This window comes from Nyctibius grandis, chromosome Z, assembly GCF_013368605.1.
Source record: "Nyctibius grandis isolate bNycGra1 chromosome Z, bNycGra1.pri, whole genome shotgun sequence".
NCBI classification, from domain to species: domain Eukaryota; kingdom Metazoa; phylum Chordata; class Aves; order Nyctibiiformes; family Nyctibiidae; genus Nyctibius; species Nyctibius grandis.
In genome coordinates, this window is record NC_090695.1 from 9,383,464 (window position 1) to 9,411,228 (window position 27,765).

The following is a 27,765-nucleotide window of genomic DNA, read 5'->3' on the forward strand; positions in this document are numbered from 1 at the left end:
TCTCAGAGGTCTACTGAACTGCATCCAGAGAAAGGCAGGTTTCAGAAGGGGCGCTGAGCTGGAGACCAGCTGGGCACATCTGGACAGAGTCAGCTCCTGGGACAAGAATGGAAGTGTGCAGGGGTGCTGGTGGAGCACAGCATTGCAAGGCCACTCTCCACCATCTCTGCAAGAGTAGAGGAAGTCCTTCATCACTGGAGAAAGCCAAAAGTCACGGCCAACTTCAAAGGGGACAGGAAGGAGGTCTGGAAAGCTAAAGGCTGAGCTGCTTCCACCCAATCCCCAGGAAGAAGATGGAGCACGTCCTCCTGGGCATGCAGTGGTCCAGGCCCAAGGAGGACCTTGCGGTGGTGGAGGGGAGCCCAGAGGGATTTACCAAGGGCAAGTGGCACCTGCCCAACCTGCCTGCCTGCTGCTGTGTGAGCACTGGGCTGGGGATGAGGGGAGAGCAATGGGGGCCATTTATCATGACCCTTCGAGGTCTGGGACATGGTCCCGTGTGGTCTCCTGGCTGGCAGAGTGGGGAGATGTGGCCAGGGGAACAGGAGAAGAGCAAGACCTCACACTGCAACATGGAAACGTCTTTTAGGCATTAGGGCAAACATTTCTGCACAGCAGCAAAGCCCAAACCCCGGAGCAGAGCACAGTGAGGGGTAACCTCCATCCTGGACAGGGCCAGCCCCAGAGCCACCTGTTCCCATGTGCAAGCCAGCCCCGCTCTCCCCTGCCCCAGGGATTTGGGTTGGTTCTCGGTAGGCTGAGCCCTGCAGCTCTGCCCAGCACCCCAACACCGAGCTGCACCGCCCCGCCGCCATGCCAGGGGACCCCGAGCAGTTTCGGGGCGTGGAAGGGGACAGGATGGCAGCGCCGGGGCCAATGGCAGGGCACCGGTCCGGGGGCTGTGCTTTCCTGCTCCCCTCTGTCACACCTCACAGAGACTTCTGCTTCTGCAGAAACCACTTGCACTTCTCCTTTGCAGCCCCAAGAGAGGGGGTGACGGCGACGGAGCAGGAGCCATCGGGGCTACCGGGGCACCCCAGGGCATGGCGCAGAGTGTGGTCTACGCCGACCTGAAGTTTGCTGCGGGCTTGCCGCTCCCTGCCCCCGCCTGCCCCGCAGCCCCCGATGAGGACGACAGCCCCTACGAGAACGTGACGCCGGGGCCGGTGCCCGCAGCACCCGGCCCAGGTGAGAGCCCGGCCGTGGCCAGCGCCGCGGGGAGGCCCCGGCGCAGGGAGGGCACCGGGTGCCGGGCGGCGGGTGGCGGCAGCGGGGCCGCGGGGTGACGCCCGTGGGCGCTCATCTCTTGCAGGGCGCTGGCCCCGGCGTTGGCGTGTCCCCGCGGGGCTGCTGGCAGCCAGCCTGCTGCTGCTGGTGGTGGCCACCATGGCCCTGGGGGCTTGCTGTGAGTCGGGACGAGGGCCACGGGGTGGGGGCAGGTGGGGAGGGGGGCACTGGGAGCGCGTTTGGGGCTGGGCGAGGGCCGGGCTGCTGGGGGGTGGTTGGGGCCAGGGGGTGCCGGGGCTGGTGGCCCAGGGGTGGCCCTGCTTCTTGCTCGGCCACACTGAGCTGCCCTCCCTCTACCTGCAGTGCCTCCCCAGTGCCTCCCAGTGCTTCCCACTGCATCTCACTGCCTCCCAGTGCCTGTCACTGCCTCCCAGTACCTCCCACTGCCTTCCATTGCCTTCCCACTGCCTCCCATTGCGCCTCACTGCCTTCACACTGCCTTCCCCTTGCCTCTCACTGCCTCCCAGTGCCTTTCCTTTGCCTCGCACTGCATCCCACTGCCTTCCCATTACCTTCCCATTGCCTCCCATCCTTTCCCTTGCCACCCAGTGCCTTCCCATTGCCTCCTCATTGCTTCTCGATTGCCTCCCATCACCTTCCCTTGCCTTCCAGTGCCTCCTCCCACTGCCTTCCCATTGTCCCTCACTGCCTCCCCATTGCCTTTCTCTTGCCTCCCACTGCCTCCTATTGCCTTCCCTTTCCTCCCCATTTGCTTCCCCATTGCCTCCCATTGCCTTTCTATTACCTCCCACTGTCTTTCCATTGCCTTCCCATTGCCTTCCCTTGCCTCCCCTTTCCTCCCACTGCTTCCCACTGCCTCCCACTGCTTTCCCATTTCCTCCCCATTACTTACCTATTGCCTCCCATTGCCTTTCCCTTGCCTCTCAGTACCTCTCAGTGCCTTCCCGTTGTCTCCCATTGCGTTTCCATTACCTCCCACTGCCGCCCAGTGCCTCCCAGTGCTTCCCAGTGCTTCCCAGGCGTCTGCATTTCCTCCCTTCACTTTTCCATTACCTCCCACTGCCTCCCAGTGCCTCCCCTCCCCTTGCCACCATTGCGGCTTCCTTGCCCTTCCCACTGGCACCCCCAGCACAGTCTCTGCCCACAGTCAGACACTCCTGTCCCACTCCCCCCAGCAAGGGCCGTGCACCGAGCAGGGTCAGTCCCGTGTCCCCCTGCCCGGGCCATCCCACCGCCGCGCCCCAGCTCACCCAGCCTGTCCCCAGACTGGCAGGTCACCCGCAGGCTGCAGGACACGTCCCGTGCACACGCGGCCGAGCAGGGCCGCCTCTCGCAGGAGGTGAGCGTGCGGGAGCAGAGCCTGGAGCAGACGCGGCTGGAGCTGGCGCGGGCCAGAGCGGAGCTGCAGCGAGCGTGGCGGGAGGGCAACAGCAGCCGGCTGGAGCTGGGGACCCTGAGTGCCGAGCTGGAGCGCGTCGGGAGCCTGCTGGGGAAGGCGGAGAAGGAGGTGCAGGAGGTGCAGGGGAAGCTCAACAACAGTGAGAACACCGTGGCCGTCCTGCGCGCCTGCGTGAACACAGGTAGGGCCGTGGTGGCGCGGGGGAACGGGCAGCGATGCTGCCGCGGGGGTGCAGGGGCTGATGCCGGCCAGGCTGGGCCCCCCGAGCATCCACCGGCGGGCGAGTGCCTGAGCCGTGCCCCTGCCCCCAGACTGCTGCCCCCAGGGCTGGGTGCTCTACAGGAGCAAGTGCCTCTTCATCTCGGTGGAGAAGAAGACGTGGTGGGAAAGCCAGTATGACTGCAGAAGGAAATCCGCTCAGCTGCTGGTCCAAGGCAACTGGCCGTCATGGACGGTGCCGGTACGAACAGGGGGGCTGCAGCTCCCCAGGAGGCTGGGGGTGATGGTGGGGCTGGGCAGACCGGTGGCAGCAGCATCTGTGGAGGTGCTGAGGTGGCACCATGCACGCCGGGTGCTGTCCTGGCAGGCTTTGGGGAGGAGCACAGGCAGCGCTGGGGCTCCTGGGGACCAGAGGAGTGCTGGGCATGGGGCACGTGGTGGACAGCTTCTCTCCCCTCAGCATTTTCTGCAGGAGTACTGGGTTGGAGCAAAACTTTCTTCTAACGCGAAGACTATTGTATGGCAGGACAGCAAGCAGCTCTACTCGTAAGTGCAGCGGTTCTCGGCACAAGCACCTGCCCTTTAGCCATGCCAGGGAGGTGCTGTTCCACCCCCCGGAGACCCCCCTAGCAAAGGGGGTGATGCTCCAATGAGCAGTGCCCTGAGGAAGGGGGGCCTGGGCAGAGCCCGGCTGCGGGGTGCACTGAGGGATCTCCAAGTTGCAGAGCAGGAGACCGGGGAGAGCAACATGGCTCTTACTCAGACTGGCCCCAGTGCCAAGCACCCTGTCTGCCCCAGTAGCACTGGGACCTTGTGGGAGAGATGTCCATGGTGAGGATGCTGTCAGTGCCCCCCTGAGATGTGCCCTCTCTCCTAGGTACGACTATACTCTAGACTGTGGGCTGTCAGCTAACGAGAAAATAAAGAGTTCAAGGTGCTTGAATAGGTACCCATCGATCTGCGAGCAGCCCCCGAAGCTGAGGAGCGCATCCGAGACCCTCCTTCCTCTCCTGGTCGAGGACTGACCGTGCTGCCATCCCGCCCCATCACAGGACTCGGGGACAGGAGCTGGAGGTGCACCCTGAGACCCTCTGCCCTGCACTCACATTGCCTCAACCGCGTTACAAAGCGCTGGGAAAGGTTGTCTGTATTTTAAAGCAAGGCTCATGGAAAACAGACCTTATTCCTCTCTCTCACACTCGTGCATACGCTTATACCACCTTGCGCTGGCCCTCTGCGTGTTCCTGCATGCCCCGGCCAGCGCAGAGTGCAGTGACCCGGGACTCTGGTGTGGAGCCCAGCTCCTGCCTGCTGTGGTCCCCCAAGGCTGCTGGTGGTACATCCAAAAATAAGCCATCTGCATCTTTTTGGAGCTGGGGGATGACAGGGTCATTGGTGTTCCCCAACCTGTCTTCTTCAGGGAGTCCTGTAGATTTACTGCTTGTTCCTTCCCTTGATGGGAGCGTCAACAGCTCCCATCCTGCCCTTTCTCCTGCCTCCATCACCTGCCCAGGGCTTTGGGCTGGGCCTTGCCTGGGGAGGGTGCAGGCAGCAGTGCCATCAGCATGAGAAACTACTGGGAAGCCCTGAGACTGCGTGGAAGGTGGGGGAGTGCTGGGGAGCCCTGATACATAGGGGGTGAGTGAGGGAACCCTGAGACCACGGGAAGAAATAGGGGTGCAGTGAAGATCCCCCAAGATCGTGGAAGGCAAATGAGGGAGCCCTGAGGCAATGGGAGGAAATGGGGGTGCAACAAGGAGCCTTAAGACAGTAGGAGAGAGAGGGGAGCACTGGGGAGGCTTGGGAACACATGGGAAAGGAGATACCCCTGCTATCACAGGGGAAAGGTCACTAAGACCATGGTGGGACCTTAACTGCCAGGGGGTGATGCGGGAGCCCTGTCCCTGACCCGGCTGGGGTGGGTGGGGGAGTCCAGGAGCAGCGCTGACCCTCCCTGTCTCACTCGGTCTTTCTGCAGAGAGGGAGATGAAGTGAGGATCACTTTGCTAAGCTGGATGTGGGCAGCTCCCGGGTGAGGAGGTGTGGAAGGAGGCTGGTGGAACCATCCCATGGCATGGCGAAGCTAGGAGGCCTGGACAGGATCGCAGGAGGTCCCCTGCAATCTCAGCTGTTGTGCAAAACAAGGACTTGCTCTGTCTCGCTTGTCCTGGGGAGCCCAGACGTGGTCTCTCTGGTGCCTGAAGAGGACCAGGCTCCCTGCCCCTGGAGTCCTGAGCTCCAGCCACCACTGCCCACAGTGTCATTGGGCTCTGCCACCACAAGGACACACTGCTGACTCCTGTACAGCCTCTGGTTCATGGGTCCCCCAGGCCTGTTCAGCGTGGCTGCTTGGTTGCCCATCTTGATGTGTGGGCTTTCTCCTTCCTTCCCAGCTGCAGGACTCACCCCTTCCCCCACCCAACATCAGCAGGCTCCCATCACCCCGCGTCTCCAGGCGCCTCAAACACCAGTCCTGCTCAGTTTGGTATTGTACCCCAGCTGGCTGAGGCCACCCCCATCCCAACATTGAGGGCACTGATGAAGGTTTCAAGGAGCATCACCCCCAGAATCGACCCCACAGGGATGTCACCAGCTGGACGAGGGCGTCTCTGTTACCCCCCTGCAGCCCTCTCGCCATTCAAGTTTCCACCCACCTTCTCCCATTATCGTGGCCACATGTCCCCATTCTGCCAGTGAGGAGACCGTGCAAAACCATGTCCCAGACCTCAAAGGTTCATGGTATATGGCCCTCATTGCTCACCCCTCTTTCACAGCCCAGGTTGAGCAGGCATCACTTGCCCTTGGTAAATCCTGCCTGGCTTTCCCCATCCACCAGCATGTCCTCCCTGGGCCTGGACCATCACATGTCTGGGAGGATGTGCTCCATCTTCTTGCTGTGATCGAGGCTCTCTGACTGGGAGAACAAAGCTCAGCTCTGGGACAGGCTGTGGCCAGGGGCAGGCGATGGAGGGAGGAGAAAGGGCAGGACAGCAGCCAGCAGCAGCCAGTGACAGAGGCGAGGGGCAGCCAGTAAAACCGAAGGCTCCCCAAGGGGTACAGTTTGGGGACGCCATTGGCACCATCATACCCAGCCTCACAAGGTGCAAGAGGCACCTCCCAAACCAGCCTCAGTGGAAGGCAGCAGAGGTGAGCAGGGCTCAGTACCAGCGTCCCCTCCCTGGGTCATGGGAGCCGGGGCTGGAGGGCAAGGGCTGGGGATGTCAGCATGGGCATGAGTGTGGAACATGGAAATACAGTCTCTTTTCCATAAGTCTTGTTTTAAAATGCAGACACCTGCTTTCCCGACCTGTATCCCAGAGCTTGCAGTGTGGTTGAGGCAACAGTGCACAGACAAGTGGATGTGCAGGAGGGAAAGGGTGCCTTTGCTGTACACCTCCAGCTCCTGGCCCTCAGTCCCGCGATGGGAAGGGGGTCTCAGAGTTCACCCCTTGTCCAGGAAAGGAAAGGGGGATCTCAAGTGGGCTACTTAGATGTGGGGGCTTCTCACAGATCCATGGAAAATTGTCAAAGCAGTAGGAGTTACTTATCTTCCCATAGGATATTCTTTCACAGAGAGACAACCAACTGTCCCTAGAAGGGAAGGAGCACAAGACAGGTGCCACCACCATGGTTCCAGCAGGCTGTCGGTCCTGTGGTGCCCTCCATGCAGCTGCAGCCCCAGTGCCCCTTAGCGCGGGCAGGAAGGCCAGAGCAGTGCCCATGCCCAAGCATCAGTCCCATGGTGCCAGGACAGATGCCCAAGCAGTGCCCAGCACCTCTACCCACAGCTGGTGAAGGTGGGAGAGGTGCAAGTGGTCAAGATGGAACAACTTACCCTTCATATGGCTTGTCATCCAGCCCCTCAAGTTTACCATGATGATTTTGATATTTCTCTCCAATCCAGTACGTGGCACCATACGCCTGCAGAAAATGCTGAGGGGAGAGAAGCTGTCCACCACGTGCCCCATGCCCAGCACTCCTCTGGTCCCCAGGAGCCCCAGCGCTGCCTGTGCTCCTCCCCAAAGCCTGCCAGGACAGCACCCGGCGTGCATGGTGCCACCTCAGCACCTCCACAGATGCTGCTGCCACCGGTCTGCCCAGCCCCACCATCACCCCCAGCCTCCTGGGGAGCTGCAGCCCCCCTGTTCGTACCGGCACCGTCCATGACGGCCAGTTGCCTTGGACCAGCAGCTGAGCGGATTTCCTTCTGCAGTCATACTGGCTTTCCCACCACGTCTTCTTCTCCACCGAGATGAAGAGGCACTTGCTCCTGTAGAGCACCCAGCCCTGGGGGCAGCAGTCTGGGGGCAGGGGCACGGCTCAGGCACTCGCCCGCCGGTGGATGCTCGGGGGGCCCAGCCTGGCCGGCATCAGCCCCTGCACCCCCGCGGCAGCATCGCTGCCCGTTCCCCCGCGCCACCACGGCCCTACCTGTGTTCACGCAGGCGCGCAGGACGGCCACGGTGTTCTCACTGTTGTTGAGCTTCCCCTGCACCTCCTGCACCTCCTTCTCCGCCTTCCCCAGCAGGCTCCCGACGCGCTCCAGCTCGGCACTCAGGGTCCCCAGCTCCAGCCGGCTGCTGTTGCCCTCCCGCCACGCTCGCTGCAGCTCCGCTCTGGCCCGCACCAGCTCCAGCCGCGTCTGCTCCAGGCTCTGCTCCCGCACGCTCACCTCCTGCGAGAGGCGGCCCTGCTCGGCCGCGTGTGCACGGGACGTGTCCTGCAGCCTGCGGGTGACCTGCCAGTCTGGGGACAGGCTGGGTGAGCTGGGGCGCGGCGGTGGGATGGCCCGGGCAGGGGGACACGGGACTGACCCTGCTCGGTGCACGGCCCTTGCTGGGGGGAGTGGGACAGGAGTGTCTGACTGTGGGCAGAGACTGTGCTGGGGGTGCCAGTGGGAAGGGCAAGGAAGCCGCAATGGTGGCAAGGGGAGGGGAGGCACTGGGAGGCAGTGGGAGGTAATGGAAAAGTGAAGGGATGCAATGGGGAGGCACTGGGAGGCAGTGGGAGCTAACGGAAAGGTGAAGGCAGGCAATGGGGAGGCAATGGGAGGTACTGGGAGGCAGTGGGAGGTAATGGAAAGGGAGTGGGAGGCAATGGAGAAGCATGGTGAACCAAATGGGGAGGCAATGGGAAGGCAATGGGAGGCAATGGAAGGCAAGGGAAGGTGATGGGAGGCAATGGAGAAGCAAAGAGGAGGCAATGGGAAAGCACTGGGAGGCAAGGGAAAGGTGGTGGGAGGCGATGGGGAAGTAAAGGGGAGGAAATGGGAAAGCAGTGGGAGCCAGTGGGAGGCAATGGGGAAGCAGTGGGAAGGCAGTGGGAAGCAGTGGAAGGCAGTGGAAGGCAGTGGGAGGCAGTGGGAGGCAGTGGGAGGCAGTGGAAGGCACTGGGAGGCAGTGACAGGCACTGGGAGGCAGTGGGAAGCACTGGGAGGCACTGGGGAGGCACTGCAGGTAGAGGGAGGGCAGCTCAGTGTGGCCGAGCAAGAAGCAGGGCCACCCCTGGGCCACCAGCCCCGGCACCCCCTGGCCCCAACCACCCCCCAGCAGCCCGGCCCTCGCCCAGCCCCAAACGCGCTCCCAGTGCCCCCCTTCCCACCTGCCCCCACCCCGCGGCCCTCGCCCCAACTCACAGCAAGCCCCCAGGGCCACAGTGGCCACCAGTAGCAGCAGCAGGCTGGCTGCCAGCAGCCCCGCGGGGACACGCCAACGCCGGGGCCAGCGCCCTGCAAGAGATGAGCGCCCACGGGCGTCACCCCGCGGCCCCGCTGCCGCCACCCGCCGCCCGGCACCCGGTGCCCTCCCTGCGCCAGGGCCTCCCCGCGGCGCTGGCCACGGCCGGGCTCTCACCTGGGCCGGGTGCTGCGGGCACCGGCCCCGGCGTCACGTTCTCGTAGGGGCTGTCGTCCTCGTCGGGGGCTGCGGGGCAGGTGGGGGCAGGGAGCGGCAAGCCCGCAGCAAACTTCAGGTCGGCGTAGACCACGCTCTGCGCCATGCCCTGGGGTGCCCTGGTAGCCCTGGGCAGCAGCAGTGCGGGAGCTCAGTCCTGCCCTGCTCCTTGCCCCATGTGGGCAAGACCACGTGGGGTGGGGACACTTCTTCATGGGCAGAAAAGGAGAAGTAGTTGCTTTATTTGCAAAAAGTGGTTCTATTTCTGAGGCTGCTCTTGCTTTGGGGGGTGGGGAGGTGAACAAGCTCCATTCCCAGCAGCAAGCTCTGCATCTGCCTCCCAGGCTGCAAGGAGCCCCAACAGCCCGTGTGTCCTGGCCACAGTGGTGCCATGATCCCCCATGTATCACCTTCTCCACCCCAGCCCCTGCCCCGGAGACAGGATACAGTGACTGTGAGGGCTTCATCCTCCTCACGTGCCAGAAGGGACTCCCAGGAATGTCCACCCCGGAGCTGCATGCTGCTGGCATGACCCAGGTGGTCTCTGTTGAACCCGTAAGAGGCCCCAGGATCAAACTCCTCCAAGCCAAGCCCCAGCAGGCCTTTTAGGCTCTTGCACATCACCCAACCTCAAGGCAAAGTGCGGGCATTTGCTGTGACCTCCTCAGACTCAGCTGGCACCAGGAGACAAGCTGTTGCCCAGCCCAAGCACTCCATGGGACCAGGGAGGCAAAGGGTAACCTCTCATCTGCCTTTCCCAAGAAACGTAAACCCCAGGCAGCCACCACCATCAGAAAGCCCAGAGCTCTGGGGGGACATGCTCCAGCCTGCATGGGAGCTGCTCTACCGCTGCCACCAGGCCATGAGGACACTCGGGTCGATGCTGGTTCCCGGCCACCTCCTTCAGTGCCATAGCAGCTGCCATTTCCCACTGGACGGTGATGTAACCGAGTCAGCAAGCTGGAGGATGCACCTCCATCCCACCACCCTCATCCTCCAAAGCCAGCCACAGCATCCCAGTGCCAGAGTTTATTGGCAAAGTGCAGAGATCCAGCGGGGTAAAGAGGTCTGGGTGAGGAGGCAGCGATGCCTGGGGATGCCCATGTGCTGGGGTCAGGCAGGGAACAGGGTGGTGGGAACAGCCGGGCTGGAGGTCCCCATGGTCACCAGGGCCCCACACAGGTGTAGGTGGTGTTTCCCCAGAGGAAGGCGGGGGGCGAGGACCGGAGCCACTGCAGGGTGGCTGCGCTCTGCTCGCAGACCCAGCCGAGGGCTTCCCCACACAGACCGCCAGACAGCCCCGAGCCTGACACCCTGCCGCAGGCCAGGAAGGAGCTGGTGGAGCGCTGGATTGGGAAGAGCCTGCAGGGAGACAGCGGGCTGAGATGGCACGGGGAGGATGGGATGGGGTTGTCCCATCAGCAGCTCCTCCAGCCAGGGACCAGAGGCTGCAGAGATGCTGTGGGGCAAAAGCTCGCCCCCCTGCTCCTCCTGATTAGGACACGTGCTCTGATTCCCTCCCACCCTACCCCTGCCTGTTTGGCATGCAGCCCCCAGCCCCATCATGCACGCAGCAACCCCAGGTCTCTCCTGGCAGGACTCGGCATCAGCTGCACCAAGCAAAGCCTGATGCTGGGAACCTGCTTTTGGGGGAACGCCTAGTCCCTCAGTCAAGGAGGGTGTGGGCCCCAGGGTCAGGCCCCTGCAATCCTCCCTTCCCTAAAATGCCCCAGTGCAGACAAGAGTTGGCCAAGTCATGCAGCACCTCCCTGCACGCCGGTGAGCTGCCTGTCCTCCCATCGCCTCCTCGAGCCCTGGTGCTGGACCCCGAGCAGCCCTGGCTGGGGACAAGCTGACTGCCTCACCCCTTCAGTGCGGTGCCATCCAGCCACTTCCAGTCAGACCTGGAGCCGTCCCGCTTCAGCCCCACGTGGAAGACCTCCATGTTGGCTGTGCGCACCAGGAAAGCCTAGCGCAGGAGAGGACCTGCATGAGCTCCCCGGGAGGGACACCCAGCCCCAGCCATGCGGTCAGTGATGGCGGCTGCGCAGTACGGGCACAGCATCACCGGCTCTCTGCCTGGACTCTTGGCTAGGCTTTGGGCACATGGGCCAGAGCCGGGGAGTTGAGATGATGCTGGTGATGGCTGTGTGACTGCTGAGGGACCTTGAGGTGGTGACCAACACAGCCTGATGCCCATGGGGAGCTGGACAGGCCAGGCTGGGTGCACTCACCAGGGTGGCGTTGGCTCGGATGGTGACCAGCTGTGCCCCTCTGGAGCAGCAGTCCTCTCTGCTCTGCTCCCAGCTCTTTTTGGCAGCGGAGAAGTAGTAGCACTGACCTGCATCCCAGAGCCAGCCAGCCGGGCAGAACTGGCATCGCCCTGCACACCAGAAATACAGCCTGCGGGAGCAGCCAGGACAGGGCAGCCAGCTGGGGCTGCCACCAGCCACCAGCCAAGGGGACAGGAGGGTGACAAAGGGCAGCCAGGGTGCCATCCAACCCAGTGTTCTCCTATGGCTGCCCCGCAGAGAAGACCCTCCGCTTGCCCTTGCTCCAGAGCCCAGCTCCCACATCCCAGCCCCAGCTCCCCAGCAGGACACCCAGGGCAGATGGGTTGGTTACATGAAGGTGCTGGCATCGGGCAGGTGGGTCAGGGAGAGGAGCTCCAGTTTTGCGGCTGTGATACAAACATCATTTACAAAGTGCTGGGAACACAGTCAAAATTTCAGCTTCACCAGAGACTGGTCAAAAGAGCGTCCGATGCCATCCGGCACACATGCTCCTGGCAGCTGTGAGCCTGGTGCTGGTGGCATGCCCAGGTGACGCTGAGCCGTGCTGGGGTCATCTCTTCTGAAGGGGGTGCCAGCAGTGCAGCCTGTTCAGCAGCACTGGGGCAGCTCTCCACTCCAGGAGCCAGGCGACAAGCAGCAAGGGTGAAGGAAGACTTGGGGGGGGGCATGTTCTGGGGTAGGGACAGATCCTGCCTCTTGAAAGGAGGAGCCAGGACCTCTCCAAACCTCACCCAGGAGCCTGCCGGGCTCTCCTACCTCGCAGCATCTGTCGCCCATAGCTGGGGCTCTCCTCCGTGCTCCAGGGACCATGGGTGCATCTCGCCTGTTGTACTAAATCTACAGAAAAAGAACACAGGAGTGTCCCCGCCAACCCTGGGCTCCTGCTCCCAGCAGCAGCCAGTGCCCTCTCCCACAGGACAGCCCCATGGCTGTGGCTGAGGGCGTCCCCCCCTTTAGGCGACCTGCCAGCCAAGCCCACCAAGGCCCTTGTGGCTTTTGTTGTGCTTGGGAGCCCATGACATGGACAGGGTTTTGCGGAAAGCACTTCTGCCTTTCAGTTTCAATGTCACCACTCTCCCTGTCTTCATTTCATTGCCATGTGATGGAGCGGGATGTCCTGGTGCTGTGCCCAAGCCCACGCTGTCCCCCCGCCTTCCTCTCCCAGCCAGGCAGGTGAGGTCTTGCCTCACCAATTCTCCTGCTTGCCCCAGCACCTGCAACACCCTTGGCCCCAAGCAGGAGGGCCCAGTTCTGTGGGCAAGCTGCAGCTCTGTCCATTGGTACAGGAAGCCTATGGTGCCAACCCTGACCTCCAGACCCCGGCCAGAGAGGTACAGGTACAAGCAGATACTCACAGTGGAAGCTCAAGCCGATGAGGATGATTTGTGCCAGCAGGAGAAGCAGGGAGAGGAGACCCAGGCTGAGGGCTGCCCGGCACCAGGACAGCTGCACTGGCTGCTGAGGAGCTGACAAAGGGAGTTAACCTTGGCCCTGGGGGTTTGGTGGGAGCAGTGGGGACCCCCCAGCCAGGAAAGGTCTGTGAACCCTGGGCAGGGTCTCAGGAGGCAGTGGGGAAGCCCAGGAAAACTGAGGGAGAGCCCGTTTGCGGTACCTTGACGCTCCTAGAAGTTGTCTCCCTACAGACAGTGCTTGGCACGGGGAGGGGAGAGCAGAGCAGCGGGTGCCTGTGTGCGCTGTGGCACTGGGGTGCAGCGGGCATCCCCTGCCCTTGAGCCCCTCCTGCCCCCCACCCCGACAGCAGGCAGTCTGCAACAGGGCTGGAGAGGAGCTGTTTGGGAGGATATCCGAAAGGAGGGAGCAGGGGTAGCAGGGCTGGGGAAACAGCCCTGCAGAGGGCAAGGGGCTGCAGGAAGGCAGGGGACCCGCCAGGAGAACTCGGGTGCCAGGGCAGGGAGCAGCGCGCCCTTACCTGGTGTGGGGGGCAAGCGCAGATCGGCGTACGTGACCCCCTCTTCCATCCCTCCCTCGGTCTCTTGCTCTGCGCCCCACGGGGAAGTGGCAACCCCTTCCCAGCCCCCCTTGGCAGCCGGGTGTGACGCGAAATGGAAAGTGTCACTTCCTGGCGGGGTCCCCAGAGACACCACCTGGGCCACAACCCTGGGGAGTTGCGGTGCTGCCAGTGACTGAGGCGAGGGGGAGCCCCGGCCAGGCCAGCACCCAGGCGTTCCCAGCAAGAAGGAGCCCCGCACCCCGGACTTCGGGACAGCGAGCAGTGGGGATGGCTGCTAGCTCAGTCCTGGGGCCAGGGCTGGGCTGGGCAGCCGTGCTGAGGCTGCTTTGCCTGCCCTGACCCCTCGGTGCTCAGCAGATCTGTCCTAGGGGCTGTGCAGGGGACCTGGGCATACCTGGGGAGCAGGAGATGGGGCCCTGTCTGCGTCCCCAGACTCGGCGCTCTCCAAGCAGCAAGGCCACGGGGTGTTTGCTTAGATGTGGCTTCTGCTGCCTTTTTTGCATGGGGCTGAGCTGCATCTCGGGCAGGGGTGCTCCTTCCCTTCCCTCAACCTCGAAGGCTGCCGTGATGGGCACCCCTGCCGTGCCCTCGGGGGTGGGGGGCAGTCCCTCCAGCCCTCCCAGGGATGCTCCTGTCCGGCGCTGCTTGCTGCACAGCGCACCTCCAGCCCTACGGGAGGGCAGAGAGGCAGGGGCGGGGGTCCCTGCGGGCAGGCAACGGCCCTCTCCGCCGGGCTGGCGGGTGATGGTGGGGGGGGAGCATGGCTTGGCCAGGACTACGTTTCCCAGCGGCTCCTCCCGGGGCCGCACATGCTCGATGCGGCTCCGGCGACTCCCGGCAGCTCCCAGCGCGGCGCCCGGTGCGGCGCAGGGGGCTCTCGGTGCGGCTCCCGGTGCGACCGCCGGTGCGGATCCCGGCGATCCCCGGCGGGACTCCCGGTGCGACCGGCGGTGCGGCTCCCGGCGATCCCCGGCGCGGCTCCCGGCGGCTCCCGGTGCGGCTCCCGGCGCGGCTCCCGGCGGCTCCCGGTGCGGCTCCCGGTACGGCTCCCGGCGCGGCAAAGCCCCGGTGCTCCCCGGGAGCACACGGCCGAGCCCCGGGGCCGAGCCCTTCCCATCCCAGCCTCACCAGCGGCCCGGGGCCCAGCTTTCCCCCGGCGCCCACCCGATCCCCCGGCAGCACCATGCCCCGCGGGCAAACCTGGACGCAAGCGGAGGTCAGGAGGCTGCTGGCGCTGGTGGGGGGCTCGGAGGAGGTCGCCCAGCTGATGGCCTCCACGTCGCGACCCAACGAGGCGCTGTGGCAGGAGATCTCCCGGGGGCTGTCGGCGGCCGGCTACAGGCGCAGCGTGGCCCAGTGCCGCTCCAAGTGGAAGGCGCTCAAGCAGGCGTTCCACTCGGAGCGGGAGAGGCGCCGCAAGGCTGGCTGCCACTCGCCCTTCCTGCCCCCGCACTACCGAGCCATGAAGGATATCTGGAAGGCGGCCGGGCGACCCGTCTTCCGCGAACGGAGGATGCCAGGTGAGTGCCAGGGATGGGTTTGGCGAGGGGGCTGGACCTGGGGTACTGGGGGAGTACTGGTGCTGCACGGCCACACGGGGTTCCTTGATAGTCTCTTTCTCTTCCTCCAGACCTGGTGAAGCAGCCCCCCAGGAGGCATCGGTCGGCCCTCACCGCCCACTCTCCATCCTCACCAGAGCTGCCAGGTACCCGTGGGCTCAGGCAGCTGGAGTGGGGCTTGTCCTGGCTGTAGGGTGGCTGGAACCCCTCGTCTCCTGGTTATTGAAACTCATTTCTTCACGCCCTCCCCCTGCAGAGCACAGCATTGACGGGGACACCCCGGGCATGTTGCTGTCCCCACAGCCGCAGCGTGTGAAGGACGAGCCAGAGAGCTGTAAGTACCGGTCTGCCCCGCTGCACCGGGCTGCACGGCCACGGCTCCAGCCTAAGCCCATGCCAGCATGGAGGGAATGGGGGGCTTAGAGGATCAGGGGGCCCGTCACAAGTCCCTCAGCAGGGATGCTAGCCCATAGGGGTGCTGGGTTTTCTTTCACCTGGCTTTGCCTCCAAACCAGCCTCAGAGCATGAGGGGATGGGGATGGCTGGGATGGGGCAGGAGGGGGTCCCCAGTTCTGACCCAGCCTGAGGGCATGGCAAGGCTGCTGGCTGCCCTATGGCAGGTTGCAGAGCTGAAGGTCTCTAAAGGGACGGTGGCTCCAGTCCAGCCCAGGGGGCTTTCACGGCTGTGCGGCATTGCAGGGCATGTGACTCCCCTTCCTTCAGCAGGTCCTGGCTCTCCCCCTTCCCCAGTAACACTATAAAGCTTCAGATTAGTTAGGACTGGGTGTGAGGGCCAGAGGTGCCTGCAGCTCCCCTGCCCTGCAGCCCACCCAGGGGCAGATCCTGTGCCCCCCTCACGGTACACACACCCGGCCAGGGGTTTGGCACTGAGGTGATGCAGGATACGTCCCTGGGTCTGATTTGTGTGGGCGCCCCGGCCAGCATCCTGCACTGGGTAATTACCTTCTGTCTCCCTAAATTCCCCCTGCAGTTTCAAGTGGATGTGGGATTCTCCTTCACTTCCAGTCCTAATCTGTTTTGTAGTGTTGCTGCACGCTGCTACGCCGCTGCTGCCTTCCAGCCCAGAGGTGGCTGCATTGCAGTGGTGGGTGAGTGACTCCTGCTTTTGTGTCTAGCTTGTGAAACGGTTTGGGGCCCTGCAGGGTGCTGTGGAGCTGTGGCTAGGGCATGTCGGGCTGCGGGGCTGGCTGGGGCAAGCCGGGCAGAACCCGGGCTGGTGGTGATCCCCTGGCAGGTCCTGTCAGATTGTGCATCTCTCCTCTCTGCTCTCTCGCAGTAGCTGTTGGGGACCACGTCACTGGTGTGCTGCGCGCTCCCCCCACCATGCCACGTAAGGTTTTCCTTGCCCCACTCAGCCCAGCAAACCCCCTCAGCCCCGCAAGCAGAGTCTAATACTGTTCTCATTGCAGATGGCGATCACTGCTTCCCTCCCCTTCCCCTCCTGGGTGAGTACCATGCCCAGGCCACCATGCTTGAGCGCCCCAGGGCAGAAGGTAGCTGCAGCTGACAGGCTGTGTCTGCTCTCTTTCCAGTCTGTCACACTGCCTTGAAGGAGGAAAGAGCAGAGCAAAAGGCTGGTAAGTGTCTGTGGTTTCGAGCAAGTTCCCCTGCTCCAGGGAGCAGCTCTGTCCTGTCCTGCCCATGGGGACGGAGAGCAGGGGCTCCCGCAGGCAGTGCCCTCCCGGGCATGGGGCTTGGGTGGCTCCAGCACCTTCCGTGCCAAACCATCGTGGCAGATTTTCCTGGTCAGACGTCCCTGGGGATGGGAACAGGAAACCGGGTGCTACCAGTGGCCACCACAGCCCCGGGCTCCCCTGGGACGGCTGCCATGAGCGAGCAGCTGGCAGCGGATAAAGAGGCGTCGGATGCAAGCCTGCACGGTGGGTCCTCCCTGCAGCATCCCCACAGCCTCACAGGGGGCTCTCGGGGCTGTGGTGAGGGTTTGCTCCCCCTGACCCCCCCACTCTCGCTGCAGGCTCTGGTGTGGCAGGCTTGCTCCAGAGCATTCAGCAGCTGCTGGTGCAGATCCTGCAGACATCCCGGCAGCAGCAGGCACTGCTGGAGAGCTTGGCCAGCGACACCGTCTCCCACCTTCACCTCCTCTCCCACAGCCTGGTGCAGGTGGGCGAGACCCTGCACCAGCTCCTGCTCCGGCCGCAGACCCTCAGCAGCCCTCTCGGCCACTATGTCTTCCAGGGTAGCCCAGGGGTGCCCTGCTCCCCCAGCACTCTCCACAGCTCCCCAGATCACAAGGAGGAGTCTCAGGTGTCCCCTGCGGCCAGCTGTACACCCCCGTGAGTGCCACCGTCGCCGGCCCCAGGGGCGACAGCTTCGCTGTGCAGCCGTGGCACAAATCTTTACAGTAGAGGCCCTGGATACTTTGGAATCTGATAGAAGAGAGACATTTTAATAAAGTTAAAAATAGCTTTTGTACCAGCAACAACAATCAACCGATTCTTTCCCCCTCTCCAGGGGATGTTCCCCTTCTCACTTTCGAGATGAGCAGAAGGGGAACTTGGCTATTTACAGCCTGTGAGAAACTCCCAGGCCACACACTATGGGGCAGGTGTATTTTCTCTCCCCCTGCTCACTCCCTGACAGCTTCCAGCTGCGCCTGGTGCCAGCAGGACGCTGGCCTGGAGAACATGCTGTCGGGCTGCAGAGGGGAGCAGGGATGCTGCTGGGGCTGGGGAGGGCAGGGAGCCCATATGAGGCACAGGCTGCATCCTTCTGCAAGGGAAGGGGCTGGGGTGGGCGATGCTGGGCAGCACTGGGGCTGGGGAGGCAGCGCGTGCTGCAGCCATGGTCCCTCGGTCACCAGGTTCTTGGTGGGTCACTTCCAGCAGGTGAGCTGGGGCTGTAACAGCTGGTGCTGCGGTCTTACATCATGCTGCAGCGAGCCCCCCCCTGCTCCTGGGGCTCAGGACGTGGATCACCATCAGGTAGCAGTAGTTGCAGACATGCCATGGCACGTTGTGCTTGGCAAAGCGGTCACTGGCTCTTGCCCAGACACCCACCACCTCCACCAGGATGTCCACATCCTCCATGGAGATGGGGTGGACATGGTCACTGCCTCCAGAATCTCTTGGCCACATCCAGGAAGAGGAGGTAGCTGATGCCGCTGGCGTTGGGCGCAGGGTAGGCAGGACAGTAGTCCTGCCATGCCACAAGCCACTTGCTGGAGGGCTGGTGGGTGACCTACCACTTCTCCCTGGAAAGGAGGGACCCCACTTAGAGGCCGGACCACACCAGGTCAAGCCCAGCCAGGAAGATGGGCAAGCAGTCCATGTTGAAGTAGTTGTCATCCATGTTGAGGATGTAGCGGGGCTGGCACTGTTCACAGATGCCGTGCATGACTTTCAGTGTGAGGTTGCAGTATATGTCCCTGTAGCTCCCCAGCAAGATGTCCCCGAAGTCTTGCCCTTCCTGCTGCACACCCCAGCCCACTGCTGCCTCAGATGCTTGCCGCACCAGAAGCACCATCTGACAAGGGCTTTCCAGGTCACCCCAGGTCCAGATGACGTGCCGAGCCTCCGCATGGCCCACCCCAGCCACAGATGTCACCAGGATGAGGAGCACATGCCAGCCGGCTGGAACACCCAACATGTGGCCAAGCCATGGAGAGGGTCCAGGGGCATAGCCAACGGGGCCACCAGCAAGGTGGCTGGGGACAGCAGGTGCTACAGCATCAGTGAGCAGCAATGACATAGTCCAGCTGGCACCTGGCAGGGGAGAAGCGTGGGTGAGCAGTGCCGGGAAAGCCCATTACCTCTCACGGCACCGTCACTCATCCCACGCCAGCTTCACACCCTAGGTCAGAAAGAAGGACGGTGCTGTAGAGGCACACTGGCCCCATGATGCAGCGGGCAGGGAGCTGGGACCCACAGGGGCTGCTGGGAGCAGGGCCAGCCCCAGCGGGGTCGATGCTCCCGCAGTCACACACAAACCCTCCTCTGTGCTCCCTGCAGGGAGCAGGAAGGGGCTGACTGCTGGCCAGCAGCTCTGGCCCCAAGCCTCAGGGCAGTGGGCCCACTGCCTGCAAACAGCTCTGCCCTGGCTTTCCCCACCGAGGGCCCTTCAGGGCTGGTCAAGGTAGGAGAAAGGTGGGATCTCCCTTCCTGAGCCCTGCCGCTCGCAACAGTGAGGTTGCAATGGAAGGGCACCTTTGGGCTGTGGTTGCCACAGCTCCCCACCACTCTGCTGTGCTCCCTGTCATCACACTGAACTCCCCACCACCCTGCTGTGATCCTTATCATCCCACCACACTCCTCACCACCCTGCCTTGCTCCCTGCCATCCTGCTGTGCTCCCCACCACAGGCTGCAGCCTCCTCCCTGCAGCCCTGGGACACCACGGCACCTATTCCCAGAGCCCTGGGGGTGCTGGTGCAGTGGGGCAGGCTGTTCCCCTGCACAGAGAGGGGGCAGGTACTCAGCAGGAGGTGAAGTGCAGTGAGGGGTGCCCTGGGATGGGGTGTAGTCGGGGGCTGGCTGCAGAGGAGGGTGGGGTTACAGCAGAGCCTGCAGTGGGGTGGTCTAGGGGTTGCAGATCAAGGGTGCATGGAGTGGCATGGGAGATGCAGTGGGAGACAGTGGCTTGCAGTGCTGGGAACTGGGGGGGGTTAGACTGAGAGTGCAATGGGATGTGGGGGGTTGCAGTGAGGGTGCAGTGGGATATGTGGTGCCGCAGCAAGGCTGAGGTGAGGTGCAGTGGCATGCACGGGGGTTGCAGGGTGTGACAGCGTGCTCCCCTGATCCCCTAACCTGACCCTTCCCTCCCGTAACTCTGCTCAAGTGATAACCACCACTGGCGGTCGGTCATCATGGATGTGTCTGGTCGTGACGGCTGCGTGCGGCTCAAAGTGGAGTTGGGGGAGACGGGTAACAACACAAGAGCCAAGGGCTCATGTGAGCAGTGGCCCCACCTACCCACAGTGCTGGTCAGTGTCTGACTCCAGACACACTGGAAGAAACTACCGTCTGTGGTCAGTACACAAATGTGACCATGAGTCCATCATCTTGCCCCCATAAACAGTGAGCAGCCCCAGAGCCCTTTGAGCTCTCCTGCATGGCAGCGGGCTGCACACCAGGATCTCCCCTGGAGCAGAGACACCTCTCAAGGTTACTCCCTGAGGCTGAGAGATTCCTTGCCACAACAGATTTTTGGTAAGTGATTAGTAGCATGCTAAACTTTGAAATCTTAGCTAATTGATATAAAGGATTGTGCACACGTAACCCTTTGGACATAAACTGTTGACCAGGACTGGGACCAGGAGTGGATCCAGCCGCACCCAGACTCCTCTCTGAGAAGGAGTTCAGAAAGCAAGAGGGTCCTCTCTGAACCTCGTGACTCAACGGGAGGGTCCCCCTGACAGGTTTCTCTGACCCTGTCCTCTCTGCAGTAAATAACCAACCGCACCTGCCATCGGATCTTGTTAAACCACTGTCACATTTACTACCAAAATTGGTTATATCGCTGTTTTATATCAATAAAATATTGCTGCTTCTCCCTTACGAGCAAAGTGCAGCACTCCATCCATGACAAATTGGCGTACTCGGCAGGATGGCAAGCAGACGGAGGCAGGGAGTGAAACCCAGTCCCAGCTTCTCAGAAGGATGGGCTCAGGGAAATTTGGAATAATTGGGAAGCCATTGAAGAGCACCTAAAAGTAACTCCTCACAAAGCACTGCACAAAGGCAATGTTAAAAACACTGATTAGAGGAGCCCCGGCAATTCTTAAACGCCATTTAATTGCAAAACAAGAGATCAAGAAAGACACAGAACACAATGAGGGACTAGGCGATAACTCTCAAAATGCCCGCAAGCAACTCCCTACGTGAGCAGAATTAATGCACGGCATTGTTAAGTACAGCCGTGAAATGGGTTGGGACGATGCTGAAAAACAAAACCTGAAGCCCCCGGGGAGGAGATCACAACGTTCAGCTCCTCCGGCACCAGTTCCCGGAAAGGGAGACAACCCCTTCCTCCCCCTTAGGGAGGAATTGCAGGGCATGAGGCCAAAAAACGAGTAACGTCGGGAGACTGTTGAGCCTGCCTGCGCAGAAAGGGGTGGCTTCTCAGTGGGTAAGTGATGATGGCCCGTATATTCTGGTTCCCGTTGGTCCTCACGGGCAATTAGTGAATTTTTAATAGATAGGGGAGCACAAATTTCAGTACTAACACAAGATGCCGAGAAGCTGGGCATGAGACCCGGACAGCAAAGATCTAAAATTACCGGTGTGAAAGGAGCGAGTATTAGGTGCCAAACCGCGAAGGTCAATTTACGGCTCCCAGGCGAGAAGCACATGTCGAGTACTTGCTTTGCAGTTAAAGATTACCATGAAAATATTTTTGTTTTCGATGTTTTAAAAGGACAAACCTGGTGCCTGCCACACGGCAGTATGTGGTCTGTGGTCCTTCGGCTCAAAAATCGATCCCAGCACCGGCAGAGATCAGGAGGCTCCAGTGTGTGTGCTTCGCACAGCCCTGCGCTCCCTGACCCTAGAATCACTGATGTACCTCAATGTCCCATTTCTGCTGCGGCACGAAATGGAATTTCAGAAGTCATAGATGATTTTGAGAAACAACAGATTTATCTCCAGAACCCGCTCCCTATATAACTCACCAGTCTGGCCAGTCCAAACACCAGAGGTGATGTTTAACAATTGATTGTCAGCGCCTGAATGCCAATACAGGCCCGCTAACAGCTGCTGACCAGACATTGCAAACTTAACAGCTACTTTGGGAGCAGCTGCACACCCGTGGATGGCAGCGCTAGATGTAAAAGCTACATTCTTTACAGTCCCCTTGCAGGAGGAGGGTAAAGGAGTTTGCTTTCACTTGGGAGGGAATGCAATATTCCTTTAACAGACTCCCACAGGGGTATAAACATTCACTCACAATTGCTCATGCCGCACTTGCTGAACTTTTACAGGCAGGCTCACTCCCTCAAGATGTGGAACTGTACCAACACATAGGTGATATTCTGATGGGAGGAACCTCCCCTGAGAAGGTGGGAGAAGTGGCAGCACGTGGTATGCAAGTACTAGATAAAGCAGAAATTGAGATTCCACCTGGAAAATGTCAGGGACCAAGTAAAGAAGTAAAATTTTTAGGTACTTGGTGGGTAGCAGGCAGTGCAGTGATTCCTCCAGATACCTTAAGAAAATAGAAGAGCTGCAAATGCCCAGAGCAAGGAAGGAGTTACAACAATTAATAGGAACTTTAGGATATTGGAGGAAGCATGTACCAGGATTTTCTATAATTTCCTGTGCATTACACTCACTGTTACGGAAAGGCAAACCCTGGGAGTGGAAATGAGAACATAAAGAGGCAATAAAAACTCTTAACTGAAGAATTAAAACCCTATGGGTCACTGGGACCAGTACACACCAGCAACCCTGTTATAGCCAAATGGGGTTTCACCAAACACGCTACTTTCTGTAACCTGTTCCAAAATGGCCCTGATGGGCCAAAAAGACCTTTACTGTTTAGCTCAACCACATTTAAAGAAACAGAACGATGATACTCTGAATGGGAAAAGGGACTATTATCTTTAGTCCGAGCAGTTAAACAAGTTAAGAAAATACATCAGGAACAGCCTGTGCAAACCAGAAGACCATTTAATTTACCAGAAGTGATCCTAAAGGCTACTGCTCCCCCAGAAGTTGTTGCACAAAAACCCACTGTCAGAAAATGGTATGCCTACCTCACAGAATTTGCAGAAAATATGCATTTAACTGAAGGAAACACTAAGGTTTCCAAATTGCAGGTGCCCATAAACACAGACCCTTTAGTGTTACAACAACCTTTTAAACCTTCACCCACTCTGCATGCACCGCCCCTCACTGAGGGTAGGCCAACACAGAACATTTCGTTTAAGGATGCTTCAGCAAAAAGGGTAAACCGTAAATGGCAATGTAAGGCCATTGCGTTATTACCATTGGCAAACAAGTGCAAGAAGAAGGTGAAGGCATGCACAAGTAGAAGAAATAAGAGCAGTTGTTTTGGCAGCACAGAATGGAGCAGGGATCCTAAGGGTTTTGACCTACTCCCCCGACTGGGGGGAGTGACAGGCCAGGAAGTAAAGGTAGGATGTTGAGTGATCAATGGATCCACCCATGAGAAGGCATCTCAGATTTCTGTGCACATTACATCAAACCCAACAGCAAAAGATACAAAACTTCATGGCTCTGAAAGACTGGACTGTTGATACAAATTTACCTTGGTACAACCTCTTTTATAGTCTGCCTCTGGGCTCACCATAGCATGGGACTTGCATTTAAATTTAAAATAGACTGTATGTGATCAAAGATATAGGCCAACAACAAGTGTTATTTAATCCATCATGGTCTCTTAAACGAGTAGAACTATTGATGCAAATTAATATCTCTACAATCAAACCAACCTGTTCACCATTCCCAAGTACGTCCTATGCAGGATGGTTAGCATGGTTACATGGGTGAACCCTCACCTCTCCAAGATGAACAAGGAGAGATGTGACTGGTACCATATGGACAGGATTGGGAGTCTTTAATAGTGTAGATGCCCAAGCATGCGTAAATAAACTGAGCACAACAACAAGTGATTTATACAATAAGTTCAACAAGGCCAAGTGCCGGGTCCTACACTTTGGCCACAACAACCCCACACAGTGCTACAGGCTGGGGGAAGAGTGGTTGGAAAGTGGTCTGGTGGAAAAGGACCTGGATGTGTTGGTGGACAGTCGGCTGAACATGAGCCAGCAGTGTGCCCAGATGGCCAAGAAGGCCAACAGCATCCTGGCTTGTATCAGGAATAGTGTGGCCAACAGGACCAGGGAAGTGATGGTCCCCCTGTACTCAGCATTGGTGGGGCCACACCTCGAATACTGTGTCCAGTTCTGGGCCCCGCACTTCAAGAAAGACATTGAGGTGCTGGAGAGAGTCCAGAGAAAGGCAACAAAGCTGGTGAAGGGTCTGGAGGGTGTGACCTATGAGGAGCAGCTGGGGGAACTGGAATTGTTTAGCCTGGAGAAGAGGAGGCTGAGGGGAGACCTTATTGCTCTCTACAACTACCTGAAAGGAGGTTGTAGTGGGGTGGGCGTCGGCCTCTTCTCCCAGGCAACTAATAACAGGACTAGAGGACGTAGCCTCAGCCTTCACCAGGGGAGGTTCAGGTTAGACGTTAGGAAAAATTTCTTCACAGAAAGGGTTATTAGGCATTGGAATGGGCTGCCCAGGTCACCATCCCTGGATGTGTTTAAAAAAAGACTGGACATGGCACTTAGTGCCATGGTCTAGTTGACACAGTGGTGTTAGGTAAAGGTTGGACTCGATAATCTCAGAGGTCTCTTCCAATTCTGTGATTTTATACAAATCAGAACACCCATGCAGTCTTCTCTTTTAGCATTGGGAACTAACCCATGGCTCTTATCTGATATATTGCCTCAATGGGAATGAATTAACAAAAGGGAGCACCAAGTGATCTCCAGCCACCCAAAACATACAGGCTAGTACATAGCAAATAGCAACACTTCACTGTCTACTTACTGTGGATCTGTAAGTGCATAAATTATCAATATACTGTTTCTGGCACAGAGGCAAGAGGTGACCGTACCACCACTCTGACAATAAGATGAATTGACTATAGTCATGGGGTGCAGGGTGTGAGAGTGTGCTCCCCTCCAACCTGACCCTTCCCTCCCGTAACTCTGCTCAAGCGATAACCACCGCTGGCGGTCGGTCATCATGGATGTGTCTGGTCGTGACGGCTGCGTGCGGCTCAAAGTGGAGTCGGGGGAGACGGGTAACAACACAAGAGCCAAGGGCTCATGTGAGCAGTGGCCCCACCTACCCACAGTGCTGGTCAGTGTCCGACTCCAGACACATTGGAAGAAACTACCGTCTGTGGTCAGTACACAAATGTGACCATGAGTCCATCATCTTGCCCCCATAAATAGTGAGCAGCCCCAGAGCCCTTCGAGCTCTCCTGCACGGCAGCGGGCTGCACGCCAGGATCTCCCCTGGAGCAGAGACACCTCTCAAGGTTACTCCCTGAGGCTGAGAGATTCCTTGCCACAACAGATTTTTGGTAAGTGATTAGTAGCATGCTAAACTTTGAAATCTTAGCTAATTGATATAAAGGATTGTGCACACGTAATCCTTTGGACATAAACTGTTGACCAGGACTGGGACCAGGAGTGGATCCAGCCGCACCCAGACTCCTCTCTGAGAAGGAGTTCAGAAAGCAAGAGGGTCCTCTCTGAACCTCGTGACTCAACGGGAGGGTCCCCCTGACAGGTTTCTCTGACCCTGTCCTCTCTGCAGTAAATAACCAACCGCACCTGCCATCGGATCTTGTTAAACCACTGTCGCATTTGCTACCAAAATTGGTTATATCGCTGTTTTATATCAATAAACATACTGCTGCTTCTCCCTTACGAGTGAAATGTATTATGCCATCCACAATACAGAGGGTGTGTGGGGCTGCAGTGAGGGTGCACTGTGGTGCACTGGGGTCCAGTGGGGTGCACTGGGGTGCAGCGGGGCTGCAGAGGAGGTGCAGAGTGGGTGCAGAGTGGGTGCAGAGGGGGTGCAGAGGGGCTGCAGAGACGGTGCAGAGGGGGTACAGAGGGGGTGCAGAGGCGGTGCAGAGGGGGCACAGAGGGTCTGCAGAGCGGGTGCAGAGGGGGTGCAGAGGAGGTGCAGAGGGGGCGCAGACGGGACGCAGAGGGGGCGCAGAGGGTGTGCAGCGGGGGGGCAGCGGGGGTGCAGTGGGGCTGCAGAGGGGGTGCAGAGGGGCTGCAGAGGGGGCGCAGAGGGGGCGCAGCAGGGGCGGAGAGGGGGCGCAGAGGGGGCGCAGCGGGGGCGCAGAGGGGGGCGCAGAGGGGGCGCAGAGGGGCTGCAGAGGAGGGGCAGAGGGGGCGCAGAGCGGGTGCAGCGGGGGTGCAGTAGGGCTGTGGCGGGGGTGCAGTAGGGCTGTGGCGGGGGTGCAGCGGGCGTGCTGCGATCGCAGGGGCTGGCTGCAGCGATGCGCACCGGCCATGCGGGGCGCGCGGGGCTACAGTGACAGCTCTGCCGCCAATAGGAGATCAGGGAGGAGAGGCATGGGCGGGGTGAAGCCAAGGCCCGCCTTCCCGTCAGGGGCGTGGCCGAGGGGCGCTCTAACCAATCGCAGAGGCTGCGGCGGAGCAAAGGGGGCGCGGCCAATCACACGGCCGGGGCGGGGGGGCTTTCCCGTGACGTCACTGCGGGGATCCCCCTGCGGGGCGGGGGCCCCACGGCGGGCCGGCCCGGGGCACCCCCTGGGGCTCCGGCAGGGGCCCGGCCTCCGGCCCGGTCCGGCCTGTCCCGGGACCGGGGCATCGCCACCCCTCCGGACTGCCCCTCCAGAACGGGGGGTCGCCGCCTCAGTGCGAAGGGGGTGAAACCCCCCCCGGGGTCTGCTTCATCCCTCCCCAGGGCAGGGGTGCGCGGAGCAGGCTGTGCGCGGCACGGGGGTGTCCTGCCGGGGACGCGCTGCGGCACCCACACCGCACCCCCTGCTCCCTTCCCTGCCCCAAAGCACCCCACGTGGCACGGCTTGGGGTGACTGCTGACCACCCCCAGCCTGGGCACGGGGGGGTGCCCGAGGGGCAGCGGGGCAGGGCTGGGCCCCGGCCCCTTAGCAGCTGATACCAGACAGTTCAGTTCAGCAATGGTTTAGCAAGAGTAGGCCTCAGAGTAGGCTCTAAAGGCCTGCTCTGTGTTACCTTTATACAGAACAAACTTTCCTGTCAATAATTTTCCTTTTAGCTAGAATAATAGAAAATAACAATAGGTTCTGAAGCAAACTGCATGTTTTGTGGATAGAGTTTGTTTATGGGACTGATAACAATGTTCTAGTAGTCAATGATTCATGCTGTTTACGCTTAGTCTTAGAAAAACAAAGGTCTCTGCTAATTATAAAAGGGCCAAAAGACAAAACAAAACTGCAAAGAACAACTTTGTGATGTCTAAATTAACTTCACAGAATCACAGAATCACAGAATGTTAGGGATTGGAAGGGACCTCGAAAGATCATCTAGTCCAATCCCCCTGCCGGAGCAGGATTGCCTAGACCATATCACACAGGAACGCGTCCAGGCGGCTTTTGAATGTCTCCAGAGAAGGAGACTCCACAACCTCTCTGGGCAGCCCGTTCCAGTGTTCGGTCACCCTCACTGTAAAGAAGTTTTTCCTCATATTTAAGTGGAACCTCCTGTGTTCCAGCTTGCACCCATTGCCCCTTGTCCTGTCAAGGGATGTCACTGAGAAGAGCCTGGCTCCATCCTCTTGACACTTGCCCTTTACATATTTATAAACATTAATGAGGTCACCCCTCAGTCTCCTCTTCTCCAAGCTAAAGAGACCCAGCTCCCTCAGCCTCTCCTCATAAGGGAGATGTTCCACTCCCTTAATCATCTTCGTGGCTCTGCGCTGGACTCTCTCTAGCAGTTCCCTGTCCTTCTTGAACTGAGGTGCCCAGAACTGGACAAAATACTCCAGATGCGGCCTCACCAGGGCAGAGTAGAGGAGGAGGAGAACCTCTCTCGACCTGCTGACCACACCCCTTCTAATACACCCCAGGATGCCATTGGCCTTCTTGGCCACAAGAGCACACTGCTGGCTCATGGTCATCCTGCTGTCCACTAGGACCCCCAGGTTCCTTTCCCCTACGCTGCTCTCCAACAGGTCTGCCCCCAACTTGTACTGGTACATGGGGTTGTTCTTGCCCAGATGCAGGACTCTACACTTGCCCTTGTTATATTTCATTAAATTTCTCCCCGCCCAACTCTCCAGCCTGTCCAGGTCCCTCTGAATGGCTGCGCAGCCTTCCGGCGCGTCAGCCACTCCTCCCTTGATTCATAAACTCTTGTGTCAGAGGAGAGATAAGCTCCAAACGATATCTTCTTCTTGGGAACACATGTACTTGTAAACAAGGCGGCCTCGACCACGCTTGCGCACAAGCACGATTAAAGGGGAATTGTGACCACCAGCGACCTCCAGAGACCACCCAAGACCCCTTCCCCAATTTAGTACACATGCATAAAGACATTACGTAATGCATTACATAACTTATTAGCATATGCACGGTTTTTTTTGAATGGGTGGGCTTTTCTTGGAATTATGTATATAAGGAGCAAGCTCTTGTTCTTAGGTGTG

The 27,765-nt window shown here is 59.8% G+C and overlaps 4 protein-coding genes across 6 annotated transcripts; 2 read left to right on the plus strand and 2 right to left on the minus strand.

The window, feature by feature from the left end:
• Positions 1–1,006: 1,006 nt before the first annotated feature.
• On the plus strand, positions 1,007–3,891 carry LOC137675859 (B-cell differentiation antigen CD72-like). Its single transcript, XM_068422113.1, has 6 exons — positions 1,007–1,188; positions 1,313–1,405; positions 2,514–2,828; positions 2,959–3,107; positions 3,327–3,412; positions 3,744–3,891. The coding sequence occupies exons 1-6, from the start codon at positions 1,044–1,046 to the stop codon at positions 3,889–3,891; spliced, it is 936 nt and encodes a 311-aa protein (XP_068278214.1). The 5' UTR covers positions 1,007–1,043.
• Positions 3,892–4,825: 934 nt separating this feature from the next.
• On the minus strand, positions 4,826–8,869 carry LOC137675860 (B-cell differentiation antigen CD72-like). Its single transcript, XM_068422114.1, has 6 exons — positions 8,719–8,869; positions 8,502–8,594; positions 7,298–7,612; positions 7,019–7,167; positions 6,702–6,799; positions 4,826–4,838 (listed from the first exon to the last, which is right to left on the minus strand). The coding sequence occupies exons 1-6, from the start codon at positions 8,861–8,863 to the stop codon at positions 4,826–4,828; spliced, it is 813 nt and encodes a 270-aa protein (XP_068278215.1). The 5' UTR covers positions 8,864–8,869.
• A 1,051-nt stretch (positions 8,870–9,920) lies between these two features.
• LOC137676915 (killer cell lectin-like receptor subfamily G member 1) lies at positions 9,921–13,030 on the minus strand. The gene is made up of 6 exons (XM_068424045.1): positions 12,982–13,030; positions 12,407–12,517; positions 11,808–11,888; positions 10,992–11,140; positions 10,623–10,726; positions 9,921–10,119 (listed from the first exon to the last, which is right to left on the minus strand). Exons 1-6 carry the CDS (start codon positions 13,028–13,030, stop codon positions 9,921–9,923), a joined length of 693 nt encoding a protein of 230 aa, XP_068280146.1.
• Positions 13,031–14,124: 1,094 nt separating this feature from the next.
• LOC137676669 (uncharacterized) lies at positions 14,125–17,000 on the plus strand. 3 transcript variants are annotated; one of them, XM_068423640.1, is made up of 8 exons: positions 14,125–14,543; positions 14,654–14,728; positions 14,839–14,916; positions 15,880–15,933; positions 16,013–16,048; positions 16,136–16,180; positions 16,340–16,483; positions 16,579–17,000. In XM_068423640.1, exons 1-8 carry the CDS (start codon positions 14,207–14,209, stop codon positions 16,899–16,901), a joined length of 1,092 nt encoding a protein of 363 aa, XP_068279741.1. In that variant the 5' UTR covers positions 14,125–14,206; the 3' UTR covers positions 16,902–17,000. The 3 variants fall into 3 exon arrangements, with proteins under 3 accessions (XP_068279741.1, XP_068279739.1, XP_068279740.1); XM_068423638.1 differs by having other exon boundaries at positions 16,136–16,483; XM_068423639.1 differs by having other exon boundaries at positions 15,883–15,933; positions 16,136–16,483.
• The last annotated feature ends 10,765 nt before the right edge of the window (positions 17,001–27,765 follow it).